The sequence below is a fragment of the Heteronotia binoei genome, chromosome 18, assembly GCF_032191835.1.
Source record: "Heteronotia binoei isolate CCM8104 ecotype False Entrance Well chromosome 18, APGP_CSIRO_Hbin_v1, whole genome shotgun sequence".
Lineage (NCBI taxonomy): Eukaryota > Metazoa > Chordata > Lepidosauria > Squamata > Gekkonidae > Heteronotia > Heteronotia binoei.
Window position 1 is genome coordinate 1,182,146 of NC_083240.1, and position 25,363 is coordinate 1,207,508.

At 53.6% G+C, this 25,363-nt stretch overlaps 1 protein-coding gene across 4 annotated transcripts in view; it reads left to right on the forward strand.

Annotated features, from left to right (window-relative positions):
• Positions 1–25,363, forward strand: part of ARHGEF10L (Rho guanine nucleotide exchange factor 10 like) — a 102,330-nt gene that overhangs the window by 15,253 nt on the left and 61,714 nt on the right. For 2 of the 4 annotated variants that reach the window (XM_060259024.1, XM_060259025.1), the window contains 5 exons: positions 4,400–4,516; positions 6,064–6,172; positions 15,717–15,823; positions 17,403–17,480; positions 17,956–18,135. In XM_060259024.1, coding sequence (XP_060115007.1) covers positions 4,400–4,516; positions 6,064–6,172; positions 15,717–15,823; positions 17,403–17,480; positions 17,956–18,135 — 591 coding nt within the window. Of the gene's footprint in view, positions 1–4,399; positions 4,517–6,063; positions 6,173–10,874; positions 10,977–15,716; positions 15,824–17,402; positions 17,481–17,955; positions 18,136–25,363 lie in introns of all 4 variants that reach the window. The other 2 variants (XM_060259028.1, XM_060259026.1) reach the window with 2 other exon arrangements.

Consider the following 25,363-nt stretch of genomic DNA (forward strand, 5'->3'; position numbering starts at 1 on the left):
CCATCAAAGTCAGTATTGCCTACTCAGGCTAGCAGAAGCTCTCCAGGCTTAGATCTTTCACATTGCTTACTGCCAGATCCTTTAACTGGGTGACATGATAGAGGTTTACAAGATAATGCATGGGATGGAGAAAGTAGAGAAAGAAGTACTTTTCTCCCTTTCCCACAATACAAGAACTCGTGGGCATTCGATGAAATTGCTGAGCAGACAGGTTAAAACGGATAAAAGGAAGTCCTTCTTCACCCAAAGGGTGATTAACATGTGGAATTCACTGCCACAGGAGGTGGCGGCGGCCACAAGCATAGCCACCTTCAGGAGGGGTTTAGATAAAAATATGGAGCAGAGGTCCATCAGTGGCTATTAGCCACAGTGTGTGTGTATATATAAAATTTTTTTGCCACTGTGTGACACAGAGTGTTGGACTGGATGGGCCATTGGCCTGATCCAACATGGCTTCTCTTATGTTCTTCTGTGACACAGAGTGTTGGACTGGAGGGGCCATTGGCCTGATCCAACAGGGCTTCTCTTATGTTCTTATGGATCCTGTAACTGGAGATGCCAGGGATTGAATCTGGGACCTTCTGCATGCCAAGCAGATGCTCTGCCACTGAGCCATGGCTTCTCCATTTATTCTTTTGGAAATTCTCCCCATACTTTGCAGTGACCACCTACATTGTAAAGTCATGCAATTGTTTCCTCTTCATTCTGGTTTAACTGAGATAAATTATAAGGCTAATTCCAGAATTGACCCAAGTGCCATCCGTTGCAGCCTTCTGCCCCTTCGGGTTGTTTGCATCTTTCTCTGTCTCCCATTAGCAATGTGAGTTGTGCGTGGCTAAAAAACAGGTGCTGTCCTATGAAGGTGGTGTATCGATGCACCTGCGGGTGGGGAGCAGTAGTAGAGGTAGAAGAAGAGCTGGGTTTTATATCCCACTCTTCACTGCCCAAAGGAGTCTTGGAATGGCTTCCAGTCCCCTTCCCTTCCCTGTGAGGTCGGTGGGGCTGAGGGAGCTCTGGAAGAGCTGTGGCTGACCCAGGGTTACCCAGCGGGTTGCATGAGGAGGAGGAGTGAGGAATCAAACCCGGCCACCACTCTTAGCCACTATGCCCTGCTGGCTGTCAAGGCCAAAGAGGGAAGAGAATGGTATGAAGGTGCAGGAGGAGCTGTGAGCTGCGGCGAGCTGGGCATGTGCACTGCTCTCTTCCGTATTCAGAAATTTTAAAACCCCTGGATGGAGGAGGCACTGCCTCCATTTAAGGAACAAGATATGGAATTTAGGCATGCTAAATCTGAGAAGCATCTTGTGAGAGGCCTTTCATGTAATTAAACACAGGATGCTGCCTTATCTTGAATAAGGCAGTCAGTCCTTCAGTCTATCCCGGCGCTTCCAGCTGCTTCGTCTGGCAGCAGATCTCCAGGGCCTCAGTCTGAGAAATGTCTTTCCCGTCACCTCCTCCCTGACCCTTTAACTAGAGATGCTGCAGAGGATTGAACCTGCCACTGAAGTGCGGCCCTCCCCTTCCCTACTCTTGAGGACTAGAAGAAGATATTGGATTTATATCCTCCCCTCCACTCCGAAGAGTCTCAGAGCGGCTCACAATCTCCTTTCCCTTCCTCCCCCACAACAGACACCCTGTGAGGTAGATGAAGATATTGGATTTATATCCCACCCTCCACTCCAAAGAGTCTCAGAGCGGCTCACAATCTCCTTTACCTTCCTCCCCCACAACAGACACCCTGTGAGGTAGATGAAGATATTGGATTTATATCCCGCCCTCCACTCCGAAGAGTCTCAGAGCGGCTCACAATCTCCTTTCCCTTCCTCCCCCACAACAGACACCCTGTGAGGTAGATGAAGATATTGGATTTATATCCCGCCCTCTACTCTGAAGAGTCTCAGAGCGGCTCACAATCTCCTTTCCCTTCCTCCCCCACAACAGACACCCTGTGAGGTAGATAAAGATATTGGATTTATATCCCGCCCTCCACTCCGAAGAGTCTCAGAGCGGCTCACAATCTCCTTTACCTTCCTCCCCCACAACAGACACCCTGTGAGGTAGATGAAGATATTGGATTTATATCCCGCCCTCCACTCCAAAGAGTCTCAGAGCGGCTCACAATCTCCTTTACCTTCCTCCCCCACAACAGACACCCTGTGAGGTAGATGAAAATATTGGATTTATATCCCACCCTCCACTCCGAAGAGTCTCAGAGCGGCTCACAATCTCCTTTCCCTTCCTCCCCCACAACAGACACCCTGTGAGGTAGATGAAGATATTGGATTTATATCCCGCCCTCCACTCCGAAGAGTCTCAGAGAGGCTCAGAATCTCCTTTACCTTCCTCCCCCACAACAGACACCCTGTGAGGTAGATGAAGATATTGGATTTATATCCCACCCTCCACTCCGAAGAGTCTCAGAGCGGCTCACAATCTCCTTTACCTTCCTCCCCCACAACAGACACCCTGTGAGGTAGATGAAGATATTGGATTTATATCCCGCCCTCCACTCCGAAGAGTCTCAGAGAGGCTCAGAATCTCCTTTACCTTCCTCCCCCACAACAGACACCCTGTGAGGTAGATGAAAATATTGGATTTATATCCCACCCTCCACTCCGAAGAGTCTCAGAGCGGCTCACAATCTCCTTTACCTTCCTCCCCCACAACAGACACCCTGTGAGGTAGATGAAGATATTGGATTTATATCCCGCCCTCCACTCCGAAGAGTCTCAGAGAGGCTCAGAATCTCCTTTACCTTCCTCCCCCACAACAGACACCCTGTGAGGGAGATGAAGATATTGGATTTATATCCCGCCCTCCACTACGAAGAGTCTCAGAGCAGCTCACAATCTCCTTTCCCTTCCTCCCCCACAACAGACACCCTGTGTGGTAGATGAAGATATTGGATTTATATCCCGCCCTCCACTCCGAAGAGTCTCAGAGAGGCTCAGAATCTCCTTTAGCTTCCTCCCCCACAACAGACACCCTGTGAGGGAGATGAAGATATTGGATTTATATCCCGCCCTCCACTCCGAAGAGTCTCAGAGAGGCTCAGAATCTCCTTTACCTTCCTCCCCCACAACAGACACCCTGTGAGGGAGATGAAGATATTGGATTTATATCCCACCCTCCACTCCGAAGAGTCTCAGAGCGGCTCACAATCTCCTTTCCCTTCCTCACCCACAACAGACACCCTGTGAGGGAGATGAAGATATTGGATTTATATCCCACCCTCCACTCCGAAGAGTCTCAGAGCAGCTCACAATCTCCTTTCCCTTCCCCCCCACAACAGACACCCTGTGCGGTAGATGAAGATATTGGATTTATATCCCGCCCTCCACTCCGAAGAGTCTCAGAGCAGCTCACAATCTCCTTTCCCTTCCTCCCCCACAACAGACACCCTGTGAGGGAGATGAAGATATTGGATTTATATCCCGCCCTCCACTCCGAAGAGTCTCAGAGCAGCTCACAATCTCCTTTCCCTTCCTCCCCCACAACAGACACCCTGTGTGGTAGATGAAGATATTGGATTTATATCCCGCCCTCCACTCCGAAGAGTCTCAGAGCAGCTCACAATCTCCTTTCCCTTCCTCCCCCACAACAGACACCCTGTGTGGTAGATGAAGATATTGGATTTATATCCCGCCCTCCACTCCGAAGAGTCTCAGAGCAGCTCACAATCTCCTTTCCCTTCCTCCCCCACAACAGACACCCTGTGCGGTAGATGAAGATATTGGATTTATATCCCGCCCTCCACTCCGAAGAGTCTCAGAGCAGCTCACAATCTCCTTTCCCTTCCTCCCCAACAGATGCCCTGTGAGGTGGGTGGGGCTGAGAGGACTCTGACAGCAGCTGCCCTTTCAAGGACCACTCTTATGAGAGCTATGGCTGACCCAAGGCCATTCCAGCAGCTGCAAGTGGAGGAGTTGGGAATCAAACCCGGCTCTCCCAGATAAGAGTCTGCTCACTTCACCACTATGGCTGATCCAAGGCCATTCCAGCAGCTGCAAGGGGAGGAGTGGGGAATCAAACCTGATTCTCCCAGATAAGAGTCTGCACACTTAACCACTACGCCAAACTGGCTCTACACCAAACATATGAGATGAAAAGAAGGTGGAGGATTTTATTGAGATGTGTGGTCTGGATGGACCGTGGCTTTGTTTTAATTGTGGCAGTGATGGGAGCACAAAGCCCCGGCTGTGGCAGGGTGGGGGGGAGGGGCGGGGGCCATGTCTGGCTAGGCCTTGTTCTAACCCTTCTGTGGAGCTGTGGACTGCTGCTGGTGCTCCTTGTGTTGGCTGCTTACTGGGATCTTTCTCTGCCTCTCTTTCCCCCCTGCTGTTGCTGCTGCTGCTGCTGCTTCTCCTTCTGTGCTGGGACTGGCTTTTGGGGGTGGCAGCTTTCTCCAGACCTGCACAGGCTCAAGGAGAGATACTCCAGGACTAAGAGGGACATTCTGGCTTTGAGAGTTGGGGGGAGAGACATGCAGGAGCTGAAGCAGAAATACGATTGCAAGGTACTTCTTCTTTCTCTTCCAGACCCTTTCTCAAGTAGCCTTCTTGCTGTCTGTGCACCACATGCTCTCTGTTCCATCTTGTCCTTTGTCTCTGCTTTTTCTGCTTTGCAGACATTAAGCTCCTTTAAAGGGAAAAAAGGCACGTCAAGCTGGCAGTTTGCAGGGCTTTTTGGGGGGTTTTTTGCCCATGTTTGAGGACAGGGTCATCAAGTCATGCTGGAAGGTGTTAGAGCAGCTCAGGAAGGATGACCCCAGAGCACAGTAATTTATGCAGGAGCTGACAACTTTAATGCCAGGAGCTCACAAAGTAGAATTTTTGCTCACAAGACTGCAGCTTCGAGGGAAATTGGTGGTGATACGAGGAAATGTGGCTGCCGTGTGATACTTTTGAGGTAGAACCTGTGCTGGACTCTGGTCAGTGAGGTTGCTGAGGTGAGAGCACAGCAGTGTCACTGGAATTCTGCATACAAGCGGAAGTGCTGGGCACTGAAATTTGATGCCATGGGATTTTATTTATTTACTTACTTATTGTCTACCCTGCCTGTCTCCCCAGTGGGGACTCCAGAGTGGCTTAAAGTTGTTGTCCTCTCCTCCATTTTATCCGCAAAACAACCCAATGAAGGAGGAGAGGTGGAGGGAGAGCGCATGATCAGCCCAAGGTTCCCCAGCCAGCTTCCAAGGCAGAGTGGGGCTTTGCCAGGTCTCCCAGCTCCTCGTCTGGCACTCTGCCCCGAAGTGCCTTTGAACATATGAAGCTGCCTTATACTGAATCAGACCCTTGGTCCATCAAAGTCAGTATTGTCTTTTCAGACTGGCAGCGGCTCTCCAGGGTCTCCAGCTGAGGTTTTCACACCTATTTGCCTGGACCCTTTTTTGGAGATGCCGGGGATTGAACCTGGGACCTTCTGCTTCCCAAGCAGATGCTCTGTCACTGAGCCACCGTCCCTCCCCTAAGGCTGTGGTTGCTGAGCAGCAGCCTCTGGCGAGAAGTTTGGTGATAACCGCCTTGAGGCTCTCCCACCCTGCCTCGCCAGATCCAGGCACCCCGGGCTGCAGCATGGAACCCCATAGTGAGATCAAGCCGTTAAAAACCTTCTCAGGGGTTACAGACGTCTGCAGGGCTCACTGGGCAGCAGAGGTTCCAGAGAGCGTGACAGAAGAGCCTGCCTCTTCTGTCCCAAGACCCGTTGGGACACAAAGTGAGTGTCTGTGGAAAAAGAAGGATTTTCCCCTCTCCAGAATGATGACCTCGTCTTTAAATAATGAACAGGCACGTGACTGATGAGCTGTGCTTTCTTTTATTGAATGCCAGCCCAGTTTAGCACTTTGAGAATGTAATCCCCCCTCATCCTGAAGCCCCCCCCCAAGACCACTCAAAATGCAAACTGAACTCCTCATCTTCCAAGCACTTCTCCAAATGCCGGGGGAGGGGGGAGGTGTCCTTTTGTCCCCAGAGGAGACGTATAATGAAAGGATTGAGGGGGTATCGGTGGGAACTGCTGCTGCGTGTCTCTCATTCCTCTCCCCTCCTTCCTGATCCCGCGCAGATGACGCAGCTGATGAAAGCCGCCAAGAGCGGCACCAAGGATGGGCTGGAGAAGACCAAGATGGCCGTCATGCGGAAAGTGACTTTCTTGCACAAGAAAGAGGTCCCAGGTAAGACTGCGCTTTCTGTCAGGCCAGACGTCTGTGCAGGGCTTGGCTGAGTCACCCAAACCAAAAGGGGAAAAGAAAAAAGAAAACCAGAAACTCAAACCAGCCCAAACAGGGTCCTGACCCTGAGATGCAGACAGGGAAGAAATGTGGGCAGCAGCAAGTTGTTTGGTTTGTGGCCCTCTTGATTTTAAAATAAAAAATTCCGGGGCAGTTTCCGACAAGGAAAGTGGGAGAAGTTGGCGGCAGGACCAAGAGTGATGAAGCCCCTTCTGGAACAGATTAATGGCCGCAGCGACAAGAGGAGGAGGAGCCGTCTGTAGGTCGGTTGGCAGTTAAGAGGCCAGTGGGCAGGAGCACAGAGGCAAAGGCCAGAATCAGGGAGGAGGAGGAGGAGAAGCAGCAGCAGGGGCGCATCGTCCAGAAAACCCCCCTTCAGATAACAAGGCCTTGATTTGGAAGGGAGCCAAAATCCAGCCTGGTGCCTGGGCTGTGGGAGGAGAGGGGAGGGGCAAGCAGAGCAGGGCTACTAGGGAAGCTGCCCAGATTTTTTTGCGGGGGGAGGCAGGCTTCCTGGGAAAGGTGGCTTTTGTGGGATGGAGCTGGCCATCCCATTGATGTTCTGGGAGGGGGAGAGGTGGAGGCATGGGAGGATGTGGGGAGCTTTTAGGCAGTGAAAGGCAGAAGGGGGGGATCTCTGGGGCACAGTGGGGGCCAGCTGGAAACAGAGGCAGGGAGCAAAGCGGGGCAGCCTGCAAAGGGCTTTGTATGCTGAGGGCATCCCCTGCCCCGATCTCCTTTCTGGGATGTACAGCTGCACATCGGAGCCAGCAAAGAAATCACGAACACTGGTGGTTGTGCAGACCTGAACCACCCTGTATTTTTTCACCCCTCTGGGGGCCGGGGCCACTCACTGTGGTGAGACCTCCGTGGAGTAACCTGATGCTTCCTGTAGGTGGTGCCATTTCCCCGCATCCGGCCTGCCTTGCGTCCCGTCCTTGTGCATTGCCAGAAAGGGGATCCTCTTTGGCAGGCTGCTTCTGCAAAGGCACTGATGCTGCCCCCCCACCCCACCCCCGATGCCCACTGTGCCTCCTGGCTGGTGGTGCCTGGGGCCCTGAAGAGCACCCCCTTCTCCTGGACAGGCAGGCCCTCTCTCTGCTCTTTCGAGCTCTGAGAGGCAGAGTGGTGGTTCCTGTGTGGGACTCAGTTCTGTGAGGCCCCACTTCAAACCTTCACTCAGCCAGGGAAGGAGGACTGGCTGGAGGACTTTGGGCCCATCGCATACTTGCAGCTGCTCTGCAGGGTTGTTGTGAGGATCAAAGGGAAGAGAGGAGAGCAATGGAAGCTGCCTTGTGGGGAGGAAAGTGGGGCAGGGATGAAGCAACCCATACCCGATCCTCTGCAAGCTGCATCCCATGCAGAAGAGTTTTACCCACGTGGGTTGGGTTGCTTGCTTAATGTAAGAGCCACACAGAATAAAAATCAGAGAGCCACAAGAAAGGGAGGAAGGAAAGCAAATAGATGGGGAAGGAGAGGTGGAAAGAAAGCAACTTTAACCTTAAATGCATTCTCCATGCCAACTGCCTTGGCTTGTGATTTCAAGAGAGAACTGCCTTCTCCAAGCCAGCCAGTGGGGCGGTGGGGGCTTCAAGAGCCACACAATATGTAGGAAAGAGCCACCTGTGGCTCCCAAGCCACAGTTTGGCCACCCCTGCATTAGGCTGATGTCTTTCCCCAGCTTGGAAATCGCAAGCGGGGAACAATATGCTGAGAAGAGACCATGTGGCATGTCTTCAGTCGACCCCAGGAAGCTCTCCAGATGCGCACTTGGGTGGCTTTCAGTTCAGAATTCTGCCCCACTCATGTCTTAAGGCCTGAGTGCTTTTCTGCTTCAGACACCAGTCCTGGCCAAGGAGGTCCCGCCCCTGCCCTGTGCTCCCTCCCCTTGGAGGACCAGCTGTCTCTGGGGCACTCCGGCTGAGCTTCCTGCTCTGTCATCCTCTTGCCTTCTGTTGTGGGGTGGGGGGAGAAGGCTGGCCGGGACTCTGGGTCTTCCAGAACACTTCTCATTCAACCATGACCTAAAACTCAGGTTCCCTTTCGCCTCCCTGCTTCCCTCAGCATCACCAGCCAGATTCCCTTGTGTGACAGACACAACAGAGATGCCTTCAGCGGAAATTTGTCCCAGGAGTCTCACTTTCATTTCTTCTATTCTAGCAAGCCCTCCCCCATCACTTTTCTTCCGTGGAAATCTCCCAGGCATCAAAATGTGCTGCCTCTTTATCATCCTGCCCCCTCAACCTCACCCCACCCCCCTTTCTATGGGCTGTGCAGATAAAGAAAGTGTTTTCAGAGGATGAGAGCTCATCACTGTAGTTAAAAAAAAATTCTCCATAGGGTCTGGGGATGGGGTTTATGGATATCTACTGGGAAAGCGGTCACCATAGGGGAAAGTGGTTTCATCTTTGCAACCAGATGGGGTGGCTTCAGTCTACTGTGATTGTTGTTATTATTATTATTATTATTATTTTGGAATCTGCGCAGCTCCACTGATGTGTGTTCAGTTTAAAAGCAAAAAGCCCTTAACATTGCAGGCATAACCTATCAGGGATCCTGCACTCTTGCTTAAGATTTTAAAGGCAGCATCAGATCAAGTTCTGCCCAGTCCAGTTTCTTGGTAAGGCAGGCAACCCCCGTGTAGTGCCCCAGAAGTTGACCAAGTGGACTGGCACATACATTCTGCCCGCAGAACAAAGACAGTTGTGTAGGTTATAACTGCAGTAGACTTTCCCCCCTTTCTTGGACAGTGTGTGGCTTGACTCCCTTATTCAAGTCATCTCAATCTGTTTATCCTGCAGGGTTCATCTGGTGATGGCTGCCCTCTCCATTTCGGTCTGGGTCATGTGGGACAAAATGTGCACGGAGAGAGCTTGTGAGGGGATGGTTCTTTGCCGTGCATGATGCTTTAAGTGGGGGGGGGGGGCAACTTTGGATAAGGAAATTCCCAGAAATTCGGAGATGAAACCTGAGATGAGTGAGGTTTGGGGACAGGAGGGAACTCAGTGGAGTGTAATGCCCTAGAATTTTCCCTCCCAAAACAGCCCTTCTCTCCTGAGGAACTGATCTCTGTTGTCTGGAAATCAGTTGTAATTCTGGGAGATCTCCGGGTCTCACCTGGAGGTTGGTAGCCCTGGTTGATGTTACCAAGGGTTGGAGAAGGTTGTGTCAATTTGTTTTGTGAATCGTCCTCAGGCTTGGCAGAGCACTGAGGTGGTCCAAAGGGACTGCACGTTTAGACATTTCTCCTCCTTTCCAGACAGTGAGGAGGGTCTTAACTGGGTGGCAGCTGCAGCTGAGGAGCAGGGCACAGACTGTGAGAACAAGCCCCAGAGGGGAAAGTACAAAGTTCCCTTCTTTGCAACTCCGTCTCCTCTGCAGAGATCTGAGGGAGTCCCGAGTGCAAGACATCCGTGACCACAAAGACCACTTCCTGCCTCCTTCCACGCGATTGCAAAACGTTACCGGGGCGACCAAAGAACTTGCTGACAGGAATGAAAAGCACGGATTGGGGGGCTCTTTTGTTCTTTAAAAAGTTGTGCTGATGTTTGTAAAAATACAATTAGCAACTTGAAAGAAGGTGAGGCCCCTGTGGGCCTGTAGTGGGTCTCCTCAGGTGCAGTTTACCTTGCTGGCTGGCTGTGAGATGGTCCTGCGGGTGGTGCCTGAGTGCCCTGCAGCCTCTGAGCAGCCTTCTCCAACGAGAGCAAGCGTGGAGGTGTAGTGTAGTGGTTTGGTGTAGTGGTGTAGTGTGCGGACTCTTATCTGGAAGAACTGGGTTGGATTCCCACTCCTCCACTTGCAGCTGCTGGAATGGCCTTGGGTCAGCCATAGTGGTTAAGTGAGCGGACTCTTATCTAGGAGAACCGGGTTTGATTCCCCACTCCTCCCCTTGCAGCTGCTGGAATGGCCTTGGGTCAGCCATAGTGGTTAAGTGAGCGGACTCTTATGTGGGAGAACTGTGTTTGATTCCCCACTCCTCCACTTGCAGCTGCTGGAATGGCCTTGGGTCAGCCAGAGCTCTCCTATCTGGGAGAACCGGGTTTGATTCCCCACTCCTCCTCTTGCAGCTGCTGGAATGGCCTTGAGTCAGTCAGAGCTCTCTTATCTGGGAGAACTGGGTTTGATTCCCACTCCTCCATTTGCAGCTGCTGGAATGGCCTTGGGTCAGCCAGAACTCTCTTATCTGGGAGAACCAGGTTTTATTCCCACTCCTCCACTTGCAGCTGCTGGAATGGCCTTGGGTCAGTCAGAGCTCTCTTATCTGGGAGAACCAGGTTTGATTCCCCCCTCCTCCACTTGCAGCTGCTGGAATGGCCTTGGGTCAGCCATCGTGGTTAAGTGAGTGGACTCTTATCTGGGAGAACCAGGTTTGATTCCCCACTCCTCCAGTTGCAGCTGCTGGAATGGCCTTGGGTCAGCCATACTTCCAGCAGGAGTTGTCCTTGAAAGGGGAGCTGCTGTGAGAGCTCTCTCAGCCCCTCCCACCTCATAGGGTGTCTGTTGTCGGGGGAAAACGTACAGGAGATTGTAAGCCGCTCTGAGTCTCTGATTCAGAGAGAAGGGTGGGGTATAAATCTGCAATTCTTCTTATTCTTGTTGGTCACGAGAGCGCTGTCTTCTGGTAACGCTTCTGACTTTGTAGGGGACGGAGAGCCCGGCAGACTAGCGCCAGAGATGGGACGTAAACGCTCTCTCTCCTGGACTGGGGAACTTTCCAGGACCCACAAGCTGAGCTCAGAGAGAGGTACTGATCCAGCCACACGAGCCTGGATCCTGTCTCAGTGTGCATGGCTTGTTGTGCCGTGGTGTCGACCGGCAGGCTTCCGCTGCTAGGAGAGGGACGCTGGAGCTCAAGCCTCTCTGGAATCCGTGCAGTCTATACATGCTCAGGGGATACCCCTGCCAGGCAAATTGTGCAGAAGTCCTGCTCCTTAACACACACGGCCTTGTCTCCTGAACACCACAAGTGTGGCAGCTGGCTGTTGCGATGCTGCATGGGACAATGCACTCTGTGTATTCTCAGAGGTCCTCTCCCTTCTTTAGCCTGCTGACTAAAATAGAGACAAATATGATGCTCCTGCCCCATGAGCTTTACTGCCAGATTGTGAGGCCGGCTTCATAGATGTGTGTGTGTGTGTGTGTGGGTGGAAGGGAGGACTTCTTTATATGCCCAGAGGCCCTCTCATCTTGGTCGGAGGAACAAGAGGACAGTTTTCTCTCTTTGCTCAAGCAGTGAAGGGGAAAGTCGTAAAGCCCTCTGGCCGCCTTCTGCCCTGCTGGAGGCAGCAGTGGAGGTGAGGCTGATCCTCGAGGTCTGCCGCTCTTGGAGGAGGCCTCTGGGCATGTGCCCTGTGGGGGCAGAGAGGGCAGCTGGGCGTTTAGCTTCAAGTCAGCCTCAGTAGCTCCAGCGATCGAAGTGCAGCTCTGGAGAACCAGCTTGGATTCTTACCTTCGGGCACTTTGGCCGTGTTCATGAGGCGTTTGGCGGCCTCTAATTTAGTGATGCTTCCTCATCACTGAATTGTGCTTAGAGCAACTTCGACATTATGTGTTGCTGCCCTTGCTCACCCCACCCCCACTCCCCACCCCCTGGCCTGTTGTTGCTCCTCCTCCTGCTTCTAGGAGCTCTCCAGCTGTCAGATTGTAAGCTCAGTGGGGCAGGGGTCTGTCTCTTGTTCTTTGTAGGGGGGTCTGTGTGTGTGTGTTGTGTTGCTTTGTGAAGTGTCCTGTGGCTTGCCCAAGTGAACTGGCAACAAGAGAGTCTTCCCTCCCTCCCTTCCATGCAGCCTTGTCCGTATTCCTTTTGTCTGTCATTTAGCAAAACATTTCCATTTTTCGTAAAAAAGAAAAATCTTGGATTCTGTCAGGCACGCACAAGCAGCATTTGCAGGCAGGCAGTTCCTCCTCACGTGAGCGAGTGTTGCCACTTCTTGTGGCTGTGAGTCAAGCGTGTCTGTCTGCAGTCCAGGCGTGCCACGTTTTTTGCAATAATTGCTGCTTCCTAGAAGCGTGGAATGTCCCCGGGTTTTTGCTGCTGATCTGGCCTGGGCCTTTGCTTGCTTGGGGCCCAGACTTTGCCACTGTCCCTCCTCCTCCTTTCTCTCTCTCTCTCTCTCTTTCTCTGATGCTGCTTCTGTTCTGGGCCCTCCGCCCTGGCGGCTGGCATCCGGAGTGAACCAGGCAGCTGTTCCAAAATTAGGGAAGGAAAAAGGTCAGCCTTGCCATCGCTGAACTATTCCTGTCCCCCCTCCAGTTTCCACCCCCTCCTCTCTGCTGCTCACATGCTCCCCTTTTCCTCCTCCTCCTCCTCCTCCTCCTCCACCAGCACAGCCCGGATCCCTTGGCCCTTTCCCACAACACAGCCCTGCTTCAGCAGCTGCTGCTGCTGCGTCTGGTGCATCAGACCTGGAGCTCAAATGGGAACTGAGCTGGCTTGAAGAAGAAGAAGGGGAAGTGGAGGGAGAGGCAGGGTTTACTGACAGGACTCAGGGAAAGGGGTGGCCCGGGCACAATGTGGAGGAAGCGGCACCGTTCTGGCAGGGACTATGCCCTGGTGCACAGCTCTTCATCTTCCTCTTCATCTGTCTCAGGTAAGGGTCTGCCTCCCATTTTGCTGATGCCTCCACCTTGAGGGCTTGTGAGCAGCTGTCTGTTTCTCCCTCCGGCCCACGCAGGAGCAAGGATGAGCTCCCTTCCTTCTGTTGCTCCTTTTGCTGTGCTCAGGGACCCTGTTGCCTTCTAGGCATCTCAGCCACGTGTTTAAGCTCTCCTAGAGGAACGTGGCTCAAGGCTCTTGCTCTGCAGGCCCTGATCCACGGAGCGATGCTCCCACACTTATGCTGACATGGTTTCAGTAGTGTAGGCTGGCCTCTCCAGGGATGGACAGTTCAGCCTGTGGGGGAGCCGCTGACTGGCCAGGGGTGTGTGAGGCTGTGGAACCCTGATTTATAGTCTCCCTCTCTCTTGCTTGCATGCAGTTTTAACGTAGGCTGCTGCACCCCGAGGCATCTTCTTTGAGGGCTGCTGGAAGTCCTTTCGCCTGCTGAGTCAGACCGTCATTCCAGACCTGGCCGAGGGTTTTGCAGCAGCTCTCTTAAGTCCCCTGTGAGCAAAGGCCTTTCCTAGCCCTGCTGTGGGAGGCGTTGGCTGTTCTCCCCACAGCACTTCTGTTCTGGAGCCCCCTCCCCTAAGGGCCTGCCTGGCTCCATGTCTGCTCTGACTGGCAGGGGGTCTACCAGAGAGACCTGTGCTCTGACACCCAGCAATGACCCCTGCCGCGTTTACAGTGGGTCCTAAGCAGTGTCACGCGTCTTAGCCCCTCGACTTGAATGACGGATGTAGCACTCTTTGGCTTGCATGGGAAGTGTGAGTTTTGTGCATGCGTGGTCTGATGCAGCCCTGCTCTGTGAGTTTGTTTGTGTGTGTGTGGGCGGGGGGCAGGCTGTGTGTACTCCGAGGAGTTCTCTTGTAACCCCTGGTACTAAAACAGAGCTGGGCGTGAAATACCTCTTTCTGAAGGGGGAAGCAGCAGGGCAGGATCTCGTGCTGAGATGCTGTAAGGAGGAAATGAAGTGTGCACGAGGAAGCATTTTCTAGGCCGTCGGATATCAACGAATCGCTCATGATCCTGTGCAGGGATGTTGCCTGTGGAGAGAAAAAGATGTCTTCGTTGTGAACACTTGTGGTATTACTGGGACAATAATATGAGCTTGTCTGAAATCCTGGGATGACGCAGATGTCTGGCCTGCCCCCCAAAGCATCTTGGGAATTAGACTCAGCTGTGGTGATTTGTTTTAGGGCTTTTGCTTACTCATATTTTTGCCTCGAGCTGTTTTGTACACAGTGACATTCTGGGGTGCAGAGCTGCTGACCCACAAACGTGGTGGCTTCCAGCTGAACTTTTACAAAGCGCAGTCATGGGCACAAGATCATAGTGCAAGTCCTTTGTGAGGAATTCAGAGCTGCCTTTTTGCTCCCTGACCTCTTCCTTCCTCCCCACCCTCTGTTGATCCCTTTCTCACATCAAGTGCGAGCCCCTCCTGGTCTTCTCCCTCTGGCTTGGCTTTGGGCTTCCCTCTCACGCTCCTTTTTTCTTCTCAGCCTGCTCTCTCCCCCCTCCTCCCATTCCCCGTTTCTCCCTCTTGAAACATCTGAAGCTGCCCTATACTGAATCAGACCCTCTTTGGTCCATCCAAGTCAGTCTTGTCTACTCAGACTGGCAGTGGGCTCTCCAGGGTCTCAAGCTGAGGTTTTTCACACCTACTTGCCTGAACCCTTTTTAGTTGGAGATGCCAGGAATTGAACCTGGGACCTTCTGCTTATCAAGCAGATGCTCTGCGCCGGAGCCACTGTCCCCTCCCCTTGCAGTCTTGTCTACTCAGACTGGCAGCGGCTTTCCAGGGTCTCAAGCTGAGGTTTTTCCACGCCTACTTGCCTGGACCCTTTTTAGTTGGAGGATGCCAGGGATTGAACTTGGGACCTTCTGCTTGCCAAGCAGATGCTCTTATCATTGAGCCACCATCCCTCCCTCCAGAACTGTCCTACTCGGACTGGCAAACGGCTCTCCAGGGTCTCAAGCTGAGGTTTTTTCACAGCTACTTGCCTAGACCCCTTTTAGTTGGAGATGACGGGGATTGAACCTGGGGACCTTCTGCTTACCAAGCAGATGCTCTACCACTGAGCCACCCTCCCTCCCAACATATGAACATATATGAAGCTGCTTTCTACTAAATCAGACCCTCAGTCCATCAAAGTCAGTATTGTCTACTCAGACCTGGCAGCAGCTCTCCAGGGTCTCAAGCTGAGGTTTTCCACGCCTACTTGCCTGGACCCTTTTGAGTTGGAGATGCCGGGGATTGAACCTGGGACCTTCTGCTGACCAATCAGATGCTCTACCACTGAGCCACCATTCCTCTTCCTTCTGTCTGGCCTGTTCTTTGCCTTCCTTAAGATCCCTCCGGCCTCACCATCCCCAAGCTTCTCACCTCCCTATAGCACATCCCCTTCCCTACTCTTTTGAACTTGCACCAACTCTTTTCCTCTTCATCAAAGCATCTTGCAGGAGCTGAATTGGTATTCAGAGGTGAACGTGACACGATGTCACAGCAGATCAGCCAACATCTGGAGAAACGTGCAGTTGATAGAGAGTTTTTAGATATAGGGCTCCTTGAGCCTTTTTTTTTTTTTTTTAAAGATTCTCACAAGAACGGAAGAAGAGCTCTGCAGGATCAGAGCAGCGGCCCATCTAGTTCAGGCATCCTCTTATGAGGAATTCAGGTTTAGAAGCCAGTAACTGGGTGTGAAGGAAACGCCTTTGTGGGTGGGCCAGCGTCTCTGAACGTGGGTGTGTGATGTGATGCATAAGCTGAATGTTATGGGACAGCTTAGTATACTAACTTTCGCTTGTTATATCTGGTGGGATAATAAACATTTTCAGTATTTTTGCGTTTTCCCCCACTGGGTGAATTTTGTGTGTGTTCTCCAGGGGACTCGGAAGAGGAGGACATGGGGTTCCTGGAGGTCTCTGTCACGGATATGAAGCACCCGCTTCCCGAGCTGGGCCCAATGCCGGAAGGACTGAGCCCTCAGCAGGTCAGTACTGGGACTGTGGCCGGAGCCACATTCAGGGTTAGGGAAGCCCCCTGCCTACCCTAAAGAGGTAGGGGCTGCTCAGAAATGACCTCTGTTCCTGTTGAGGCCCCAGAACTTAGGTTCTTGTTCTGTTAAAGAGCTATGCAACTGCAGCAAGTAGTAAGGCTGGAACTGCTGAGAGTACACGAGGTAGGAGGGGGGAGCTCAACAGGGGTGTGTGTAGCCATAGAACCCACCTTTTAAAGGTGCTGTTTTTTCCAGGAGGACTGGGCTCTGCAGTCTAGAGCTCTGTTATAATTCTGGGAGAACTCCATCCTGCCAAGACTGGTGACCTGAGATGATATACAGTCTGTGTTATCTGGAGATGCCGGGTCGGACCTGGCCTCTTCTCCATGTGCTCTGCCGCCCAAGGAAAGGGAAACCCAGACTGAATGCCATTCTGCCATGGTGATCTTGAGGCTGTTTCTCTCATTGGAACCTGCCCCCCAGGGTGAGGATGGGGGGAAGGACCATGGATACTGCCTTGAGCATCCTCAGCTGCAGGGGACTCAGTTGGGGGTCAGCCCTCGGGCAAATCACTGAGTGGATATGTGCAACTATTAATCAAGTGGACCTCCCCCCCCTCCCCCCAAGCATTTGGCAAATTCCCCAGGGTTAGAGTTGCGGGAAGTCAGAGGCAAAGAGTTCTCTGTATTTTGCAAGCTCACTTTTGTGGTCTTGAAAACTTTAGCCAAATTAAAACTGTGTGGACTTCTCTAGTTTGGACAGCTCTGGATTCTCCATTTTAATGGGCCTCCCCTCCTCTCCCTGTGGAGCCAGCCTGAAGTAGAGATGGATGGCAGCTTGTTCTGAAATTTTCCTGTGCCAGTCACAGTAAGGTGTGCTGGCAGAGGTGGGGCCAGCAGAGAGCTCATTCCCCTCTCTGCGCGGGGGGTGGGGACTGTGATTTCAGGGTCTGGTATGGATGGCAAGGAAGGCTGCAGAGGAGAACACTCAAAGGGAGAGTTTTGTGTGGACCTTAAGTGGGCAAAACCACAGATTCTGCTCCCCCTCCCCAAAGTTGTAGTAGTTCATGCATTTGGAGTGACTCATAACTTTTTCAGGACTTGCTTCCATAAGAAGAGACTTTTGGCCAGAGCTCAGCAATGGAATAGTGTGTTATCTGTTGCCAATATGCTGCTTTGGAATGTTTGTGCTAACACAAAAGAGGAGAGCATCACTGAAAATATGCAGGCATCTTTCCCCTTGCGCCCCCCCCCCCCCTAAACCTGGGGACTAGGGAGCAGGGCTTCCATGATAGAGAGTAACAGAATTGGGCCCTGATTCTGTTCAGCAGCTGCCTGCCTGTGCTTTAACATAGGGAACAGACCCAAGCTGCTAGCAGCTGTTCACTTCATCCTGTGGCAGCGAGTTCCATAGGTTTATCATGTGGCAGGAAAGGAGACTTAATTCTACCATGCATTTAGTACATGGCTTATGATTTGGACTCTTTTCTACTCCCCTTTACCTGTAGCTCCTTTTGCCTCTCTCTGATCCACCTGCTCTAACTCTGTCCTCTTCCTCCTCCTGCGTGCCACAGGTGGTGCGGCGTCACATCTTGGGTTCCATTGTGCAGAGCGAGCGCAGTTACGTGGACTCCTTGAGGCGGATCTTGCAGGTGAGAAGCTGCCTTGTTTCTCATGGGGACTGATGCTGCCTTTGGCCCTCCTTCAGCCACAAGACTGCCAGCCTGACCCCCCCCCCCCACACACACACATCTGCAGTGATGCCTTTCAGGATATTGCTGGGGTGGAATCCTGGGTGGAAATGTGCTTCAACAAGAAATTGATTTCTGATATTGCCTCCTGGCTCTGGGATTCAGTGCCTCAGTCACCATGGCGAGTAGCCATTCTATCTAATCCCATTTTAAAGCTGCTAATTCCATCACGACATCCTCTGGCAGCGAATTCCACATTGTAATCACTCTCTGTATTTTATTTTGAACCTCCTGCCCATCAACTTCATTGGGTGCCCTTGAGTTCTAGTATTTTGTGAGAGGGAGGAAAATTTGTCTTTGTCAACTCTCTCCATGTCACGTTCTCCACTTCTTGCATCATTTCTAACTTGTGCTGTTTCTGCTCTGGCCGGAATAGGATTACAAGAACCCTCTGATGGAGATGGAACCCAAAGTCCTCAGTGCCCGCAAGTGCCAGGTGGTTTTCTTCCGGGTCAAAGAGATCCTCCAGTGCCACTCCATGTTCCAGATTGCCTTGTCTTCACGTGTGGCCGAGTGGGACACCGCAGAGAAAATTGGTGACCTTTTTGTAGCCTCAGTAAGTTCTCACTAAGGGTGTAAAAAGGTCAAGGTAGTCCCCTGTGCAGTCGTTTCCGAGTCTGAGGTGACGTTGCTTTCATGTTTTCACAGCAGACTTTTTGTGGGGTGGTTTGCCATTGCCTCCCCCAGTCGTCTGCACTTTTCCCCCAGCAAGCTGGGGACTCATTTGACCAACCTCGGAAGTCAACCTGGAGCAGGCGACCTGAACCAGCTTCTGCTGGGATTGAACTCAGGTCATGAGCAGAGGGCTCCGAATACAGTACTGCAGATCTTCTTCGTGGTCTCTGTGCATCACACTTGTGGGATGTACTGCGCCTGCGCTGGTCCCCAGTCGGTATCTGTAAGAAAGCCCGGGAAAGATTTCCGCGGACGGCGCCACTGGGCATGCGCCGGCGCCCCACTGCGCAGGCCCAACGGCGCCACCGCGGCAATCCCACCAGTTCCTTTCTGACCGCTGCGCGAAGAGTTGTGTTTCCTCGTGTTCCCGGTCGGTGAGCTTTGGGTTTTTTCTACCCCTTTTTTCCCGAGCCTCCTGTAAATATTAGCCTGTTTATTGTTTTCTGTAGTGTAGTAGTTAGTTAGTTCCATAGTTAGTTAGTTTAAAAAAAAAAAAAAAAAAAAAAGTGCGTTTTCGTTCGGGTGCGTGTCGCGGTGGGGTTTCTTGTCCTCCGGGACTTCCCCCCCCTCGCCCCTAGTTTTTCCTCCTCTCAGAGGATTCTGAGAGGATTTTTCCCAGCGACCGCTGTCTATGGACAGTCGCTGGGGATTTTTTAAGAGGTGCCAGGCCTGCGGCAAGAAAATCGCCCCTCCCGACGGCCACTCTTTGTGTCTGCTCTGCCTCGGCGAAGGACACCGCGTGGAAGCCTGCCCGCATTGCCTCCGCTTTTCGAAGCAGACCAGAAAGAATAGAGCGGCTAGGCTCTCGGCCGCACTAACTGCCTCGGCACTTCGCCCTCCGAAGCAAACGGCGTCTTCCTCGGCATCGGAACCGAAAATGGCTGCCGCCCAAACCCCGAAGGCCCCATCGGCCGATGCAGCCCCGGTCGACGTTGTCCCGCAGAAGGAGCAGCAGTCGGCGAAACGGCCCACCGACGAGTCGGTCGAGAGGCCCCAGAAGAAACGACGGGAGGATTCGGGACATGAATCCTCTAAGAAGGCGAAGAGCAAGGAGAAGCGGAAACGGCCACGCTCCCCTCCGCCTCCCCCCGACGTGTCGGCACCGATCGGCACCGACCCAGTGAGAAGGGTTCCCCCCTCTCCTCTCCGCACCCCCGCTACTCCAGGGGCTAGCGCGAGAAGGCAGCGCAGCCCTCCGACACCAAGGGCTAGCGGCCATCGACCACGCAGCCCTCCAACTCCGCGGGCTAGCGGCCATCGACCACGCAGCCCTCCAACTCCACGGGCTAGCGCGCATCGACGTCGTACCTCCCCGACGCCTGGACCCAGCGACCATCGGCTGCAGTCCTCGACACACGACGTGGAGATCGACCTCACCCGTCGGTCTCCATCGGTGGCGTCTCGTCAGCGGAGCTTCGACTCGGCATCGGACGTCGAGTCTCTTCCACCGGTCGACGTGACAACGCCTGCGGCACCCAAGCGCGTGAGGCCAAGGGAGCCTTCGGTCGAGCCACGCCACTACCCATCGATGCCGCATTGGGAGCACCATCGATGGCAGTCGACGTATCCCTGCTGCCCCCAATATCATTGGCATCAGCCACTCGACCACCCGGACTGGGAGCATCAATCTGAGCTATCCTCGCTCTCCAGGACATCGCATCGGTCCAAGCATCCTCAGGGATCGGCCACGACTCCTCGGGACAAACGCGTCACACCGACGGAGCCTCCGCGCCGAACACCGACACCGACCCGGTCGCCGCGAAGGGAGCCATCACCGCGCCTATCGGAGCGCTCGGGCCGAGGAGAGTCCTCCCCGTCGGGGTCGGAAAGCGACGAGGAGAGAACCTGGGAGCCCTCACCGGACCCCAACACGTCAGAGGACCTCCCAGTCTCGCCCTCTGAGGACCTACGCTCCTATGCGGAGATGGTCAAAAGAATGGCAGCGACCATCTCCCTCCCCATCTCTCAACCCAAGCCAACCGTGGACGATAGTGTTTTTGATATCGTCCAGAAGGACACTTCTCCAGCCGTCTCCCTCCCAATGACAAAGGTCATGCTCCAGGCGCTCAAGGATCCGTGGAAGAAGCCATCCTCTGCACCGGTGTCTTCAAGAAAACTGGACCACATGTACAAGGTCCAAGAGGCGGGGGCTGAATTTCTGTTCACACATCCTAGACCAAATTCAGCCATCGTCTCCTCTTCCTCGAGGTCACGTAAGGTGCACTCTACCCCCCCTGACAAGGAGGGGAAGAAACTCGACGCCATGGGGAGGAAGATCTACTCGGCGGGGTCCCTCGGCGCCAAGGTATCGAACTATACGGCCTGTATGGCCAGATACCAATACGCCATGTGGGAGCAGCTGTCCCCCCTCCTGTCCTTCCTACCGGATGACAAGAAAACCACTGCCAAGGCACTGCTGCACGAGGGCCAGAAGGTCGCAAAGCAGCAACTAACAGCAGCCAAGCACCTAGTGGACGTTTCAGCTGCGGCAATCATGTCCGCTGTCTCCATTCGCAGGCACTCCTGGCTGAGATCGACCGCCCTGCAACAAGACACCAGGGCGCTTATCGAGGACCTGCCATTTGAAGGGGACGGACTCTTTAGTTCCACCACGGACACCGCACTGCAGGAACTAGATAAGAACCTTAAGATCTCTAGGAGCCTTGGGGTGCAGCCACTTCCCAGACAACCCAGAGCCAGACAGTGGAGCAGGTCCTGGTCGAGAAAGACTCCGCATAAGCCATCTTCGGACCAACAGTGGCGACCACGCCCTCCACAGCCCGACAAGCAGGCCTACTCGGGCAACAACAGAGGGCGCTACAGTGCCCAGCCATCAGGCAAACCGAAGGGCACCCGCCCCGCCAAGCAGGGGCTTTGACTTTCCTGCACCACGCGTCGTTGCCACCACCCAGCCCACCATCCGCCTTCGCCCTTTCCTGCCTGCCTGGGAGCTGGTCTCCTCAGACAGGTGGGTCCTCTCTGTCATCCAAGAGGGCTACAAAATAGACTTTGCTCAGATTCCAACACAGTCAGTGGTGATCACCACCCCCCCATCCCCACCTCTGCTGGCGGAGGTGGACACCCTCCTACAGAAACAAGCCATAGAGAAATTACCATCGGAAACCAGGACGGGTGGTTTCTACTCCCGCTACTTCCTAGTCCCGAAGAGAGATGGGGGATTAAGGCCCATCATGGACCTCCGGAATCTGAACAAATTCATCCTGTATCGAAAGTTCAGGATGTCCACACTGCAGTCCATCCTGCCCCTCATCAACCAAGGAGACTGGATGGCCACCCTAGACCTCAAGGATGCTTACTTTCACATCAGCATCCACCCAGAGTTCAGAAAGTTTCTCAGGTTTGCAATAGGCTCACAACACTTCCAGTTCACTGCCCTACCCTTCGGGCTCTCCACGGCACCCAGGGTGTTTACAAAGATGATGAGCGTCGTGGCCGCCTACCTGCGGCTGCAGGGGGTGATAGTCTTCCCATACATAGACGACTGGCTCCTGGTAGCCAATTCAAGAGAAAGTCTGTCTACCCACATCACAGCCACACTGCACCTTCTCGATGCCCTGGGCCTGCAGGTCAATCTAGAAAAGTCACATCTCACTCCATCAAGGACAGTGCAGTTCATAGGGGCAGTGCTGGACACAAACCTCCATCGAGCTTTCCTCCCCGCCCAAAGGGCAGAGGACATCACCAACTCAGTACAGTTACTCCAGAACCAAGGCTGGGGCACAGTAAAGCAACTTCAGCGAATGCTGGGACTGATGGCAGCAACGACAAGCGTGCTTCTTTACGCGAAACTGAGGATGAGGGACCTACAGCTATGGTTTCTTCGCCAGTTTCGCCCGAACAGAGACTCACCTCGAAAGAGGTTCACTATTCCCCTTATGACGCTCCAATCGCTCCAGTGGTGGGGAGCCAGAGACAATATCTGCCAGGGAGCTCCCTTCCACCTCCCACCGCCCTCAGTGACCATCACCACCGATGCCTCCCAGTGGGGCTGGGGCGCCCACATGGAAGGCCTGTGTGTGGGGGGCCAGTGGCCTCCCAAGCTGGCTGTGCACCATATCAACTATCTGGAGCTACTAGCGGTTCACTTTGCCCTTCGTTCCTTCCGCCCAAAGTTGATAGGGAGGACAGTGGCACTACTCACAGACAACACCACCGCTTTGGCGTACATCAACAGGCAGGGCGGGACAGTGTCCCGCCGCCTCTGTGCGTTGGCGATAGAATTGTGGACGGAATGCATCCAGCACGACGTCTTCGTGAAGGCCGCACACCTCCCAGGGGTCCTCAACATTCAAGCGGACTCTCTGAGCAGGGGGGGGGCCTCCCCGCACGAGTGGGAACTTCAGTGGCGTTTCCTACAACCAGTTTTCCAGCTCTGGGGGTACCCACAGCTGGATGCCTTCGCCACGGCAGGCAACAAGAAGTGCCCTATGTTTTGCTCCAGAGGGGGTGCAGACCCTGCATCCCTGGGGGACGGGCTCCTCATCCCGTGGGAGGGCCGCTTCCTCTATCTGTTCCCTCCTCTCCCTCTGCTGACCAGGGTAATAAACAAGTTAACGAGGGAGAGGCCACGCTGTATCCTGGTGACCCCCTGGTGGCCCCGCCAGAACTGGTTCGCCTCCCTACTGACCATGTCGGGGGGGAACTTCTACCACTTTCCAGCGGAACCAGACCTCCTGTCGTCCCAACGGGGGCGGGTGCTACACCACAACGTGCCACACCTGAAACTGACGGCGTGGCGCATAGACCCTTAGAGTTCTCGGGTAGGGTCCAGGAGGTCCTGTTGAATAGCAGGAAGCCCTCCACCAGGGCATCCTATGACAGGAAGTGGAAGAGGTTCTCGGACTTCATGGCTGGCCGGCCAGTCGCACCTAGGGAGGCTGGCCTGCCGGCAGTCTTTGATTTCTTGTTGTCCCTAGTAGACGCGGGCTTGGTGTTTTCCTCCATTAAGGTCTACTTGGCAGCCATTTCTGCCTTTCACGAACCTGTGGCTGGGTACTCCGTTTTCGCCCATCCCCAGTCCAAGAAGTTCATGAAGGGGCTATTTAGACTGCATCCACCGTCCAAACCCCCCACCCCACTGTGGGATTTGTCAATAGTCCTAGACAGATTAACCAGGCGGCCCTTCGAACCCATGGCCTCATGTTCCCTGCAGCTTCTGTCCTGGAAGACTGCCTTCCTAGTGGCCATCACCTCCGCACGCCGGGTGGGGGAACTCACGGCGATGCGTTGTGACTACCCCTACCTAGCCTTTAGAGAGTCGGGCGTCTCCCTGGCCCCTGATATCAACTTCCTTCCTAAGGTGCCCTCCCAATTCCACCTCAACCTGGAAGTGTGGCTCCCCGCCTTCTTCCCTAGCCCCTCCTCGGACGAGGAGCGTCGGCTTCACTCCCTAGACGTCCGGCGTGCCCTGCTTTTCTACCTAAGCCGATCCAAGTCCTTCCGTAAGGGACAGCAGTTATTCGTTTCCTACACCGCACCCAGAATGGGTGACAAGATTTCTTCACAGAGATTCTCGAAATGGTTGACAGAGACCATCAAGCTCTGCTACCTCCTAGCAAAGAGGCCACTGCCTGGACCTGTACGTGGCCACTCCACACGAGCGATGGCGACATAGGTGGCGTTCCTGAAGGGCGTGCCTCTGGCTGATGTCTGCAAAGCTGCTACCTGGTCGTCCCCGCATGCTTTCATGAAGCACTACGCGTTGGACGTGCATGCTCAGCAGAGGACCCGGTTGGGGACTGCGGTGCTACAATCTGTCATCTCCGGTTGACCGTCTTCCCACCTCCAGGTATGACTTGCTTGCTAATCTCCCACAAGTGTGATGCACAGAGACCACGAAGAAGATAGACAGGTTGCTTACCTGTAACTGTAGATCTTCGAGTGGTCATCTGTGCATTCACACTACCCACCCTCCTTCCCCACTGCTGACGGTCTCCCTTCCTTAGGGGCTTTCAGCGGTCAAGAAGGAACTGGTGGGATTGCCGCGGTGGCGCCGTTGGGCCTGCGCAGTGGGGCGCCGGCGCATGCCCAGTGGCGCCGTCCGCGGAAATCTTTCCCGGGCTTTCTTACAGATACCGACTGGGGACCAGCGCAGGCGCAGTACATCCCACAAGTGTGAATGCACAGATGACCACTCGAAGATCTACAGTTACAGGTAAGCAACCTGTCTTTTTACCACTCTGTGCCACCGGGGCTCTTCACTAAGGGTGTACAAGGATAAAAATAAGGAGTTTTTGGATTTGAATATATTGGAGCCCAAAAATGTCAATTTCCCCCAATAGTCCCAAGTCCTAATACCAGTATGGTATTTGGAGTCGGTAAATATTTCAGAATCCTGATTTTTTTAATGTCCATTTTACACTGTAGGGACCGTTAAAGTAAATGGCAGCTCTATCTTGGGGGTATATTCAGTGGTTGGGGTGGGGGGTGGAGTTGAGGTAGAGGCACCAAATTTTCAGCATAGCTGCTGGAGCCTTCTCGCAAAAGAACCCCACATTTCAAAAACATTGGACTAAGAGGTCCAATGCTATGGGCAACCAAAGAGGATGCTTCCATCCTCAGTTTTTTTTTTGGGGGGGGGGCGGTGTAGACTAGCAAGGCAATACAAGCCCCACAGAATGTCCCAGAGAATTTCTGCAGTAGAAAGTGAAGTGTGCAGGGGCATTTTTGTAAGGCCAACAGCAGAACCAATCCAGTGTGCCCAGCAGAACCAGTACCAGTTTGCTGCCAGTTTGGTGTAACCAGTTTGGTGTAGTGGTTAAGTGTGTGGACTCTTATCTGGGAGAACCGGGTTTGATTCCCCACGCCTCACCTTGCAGCTGCTGGAATGGCCTTGGGGCAGCCATAGCTCTTGCAGAGTTGTCCTTGAAAGGGAAACTTCTTGAGAGCCAGTTTGGTGTGGTGGTTAAGTGCGTGGACTCTTATCTGGGAGAACCGGGTTCGATTCCCCACTCCTCCACTTGCAGCTGCTGGCATGGCCTTGGGTCAGCCCTAGTGGTTAAGTGTGCAGTCTTTTATCTGGGAGAACCGGGTTTGATTCCCCCCTCCTCCACTTGCAGCTGCTGGCATGGCCTTGGGTCAGCCCTAGT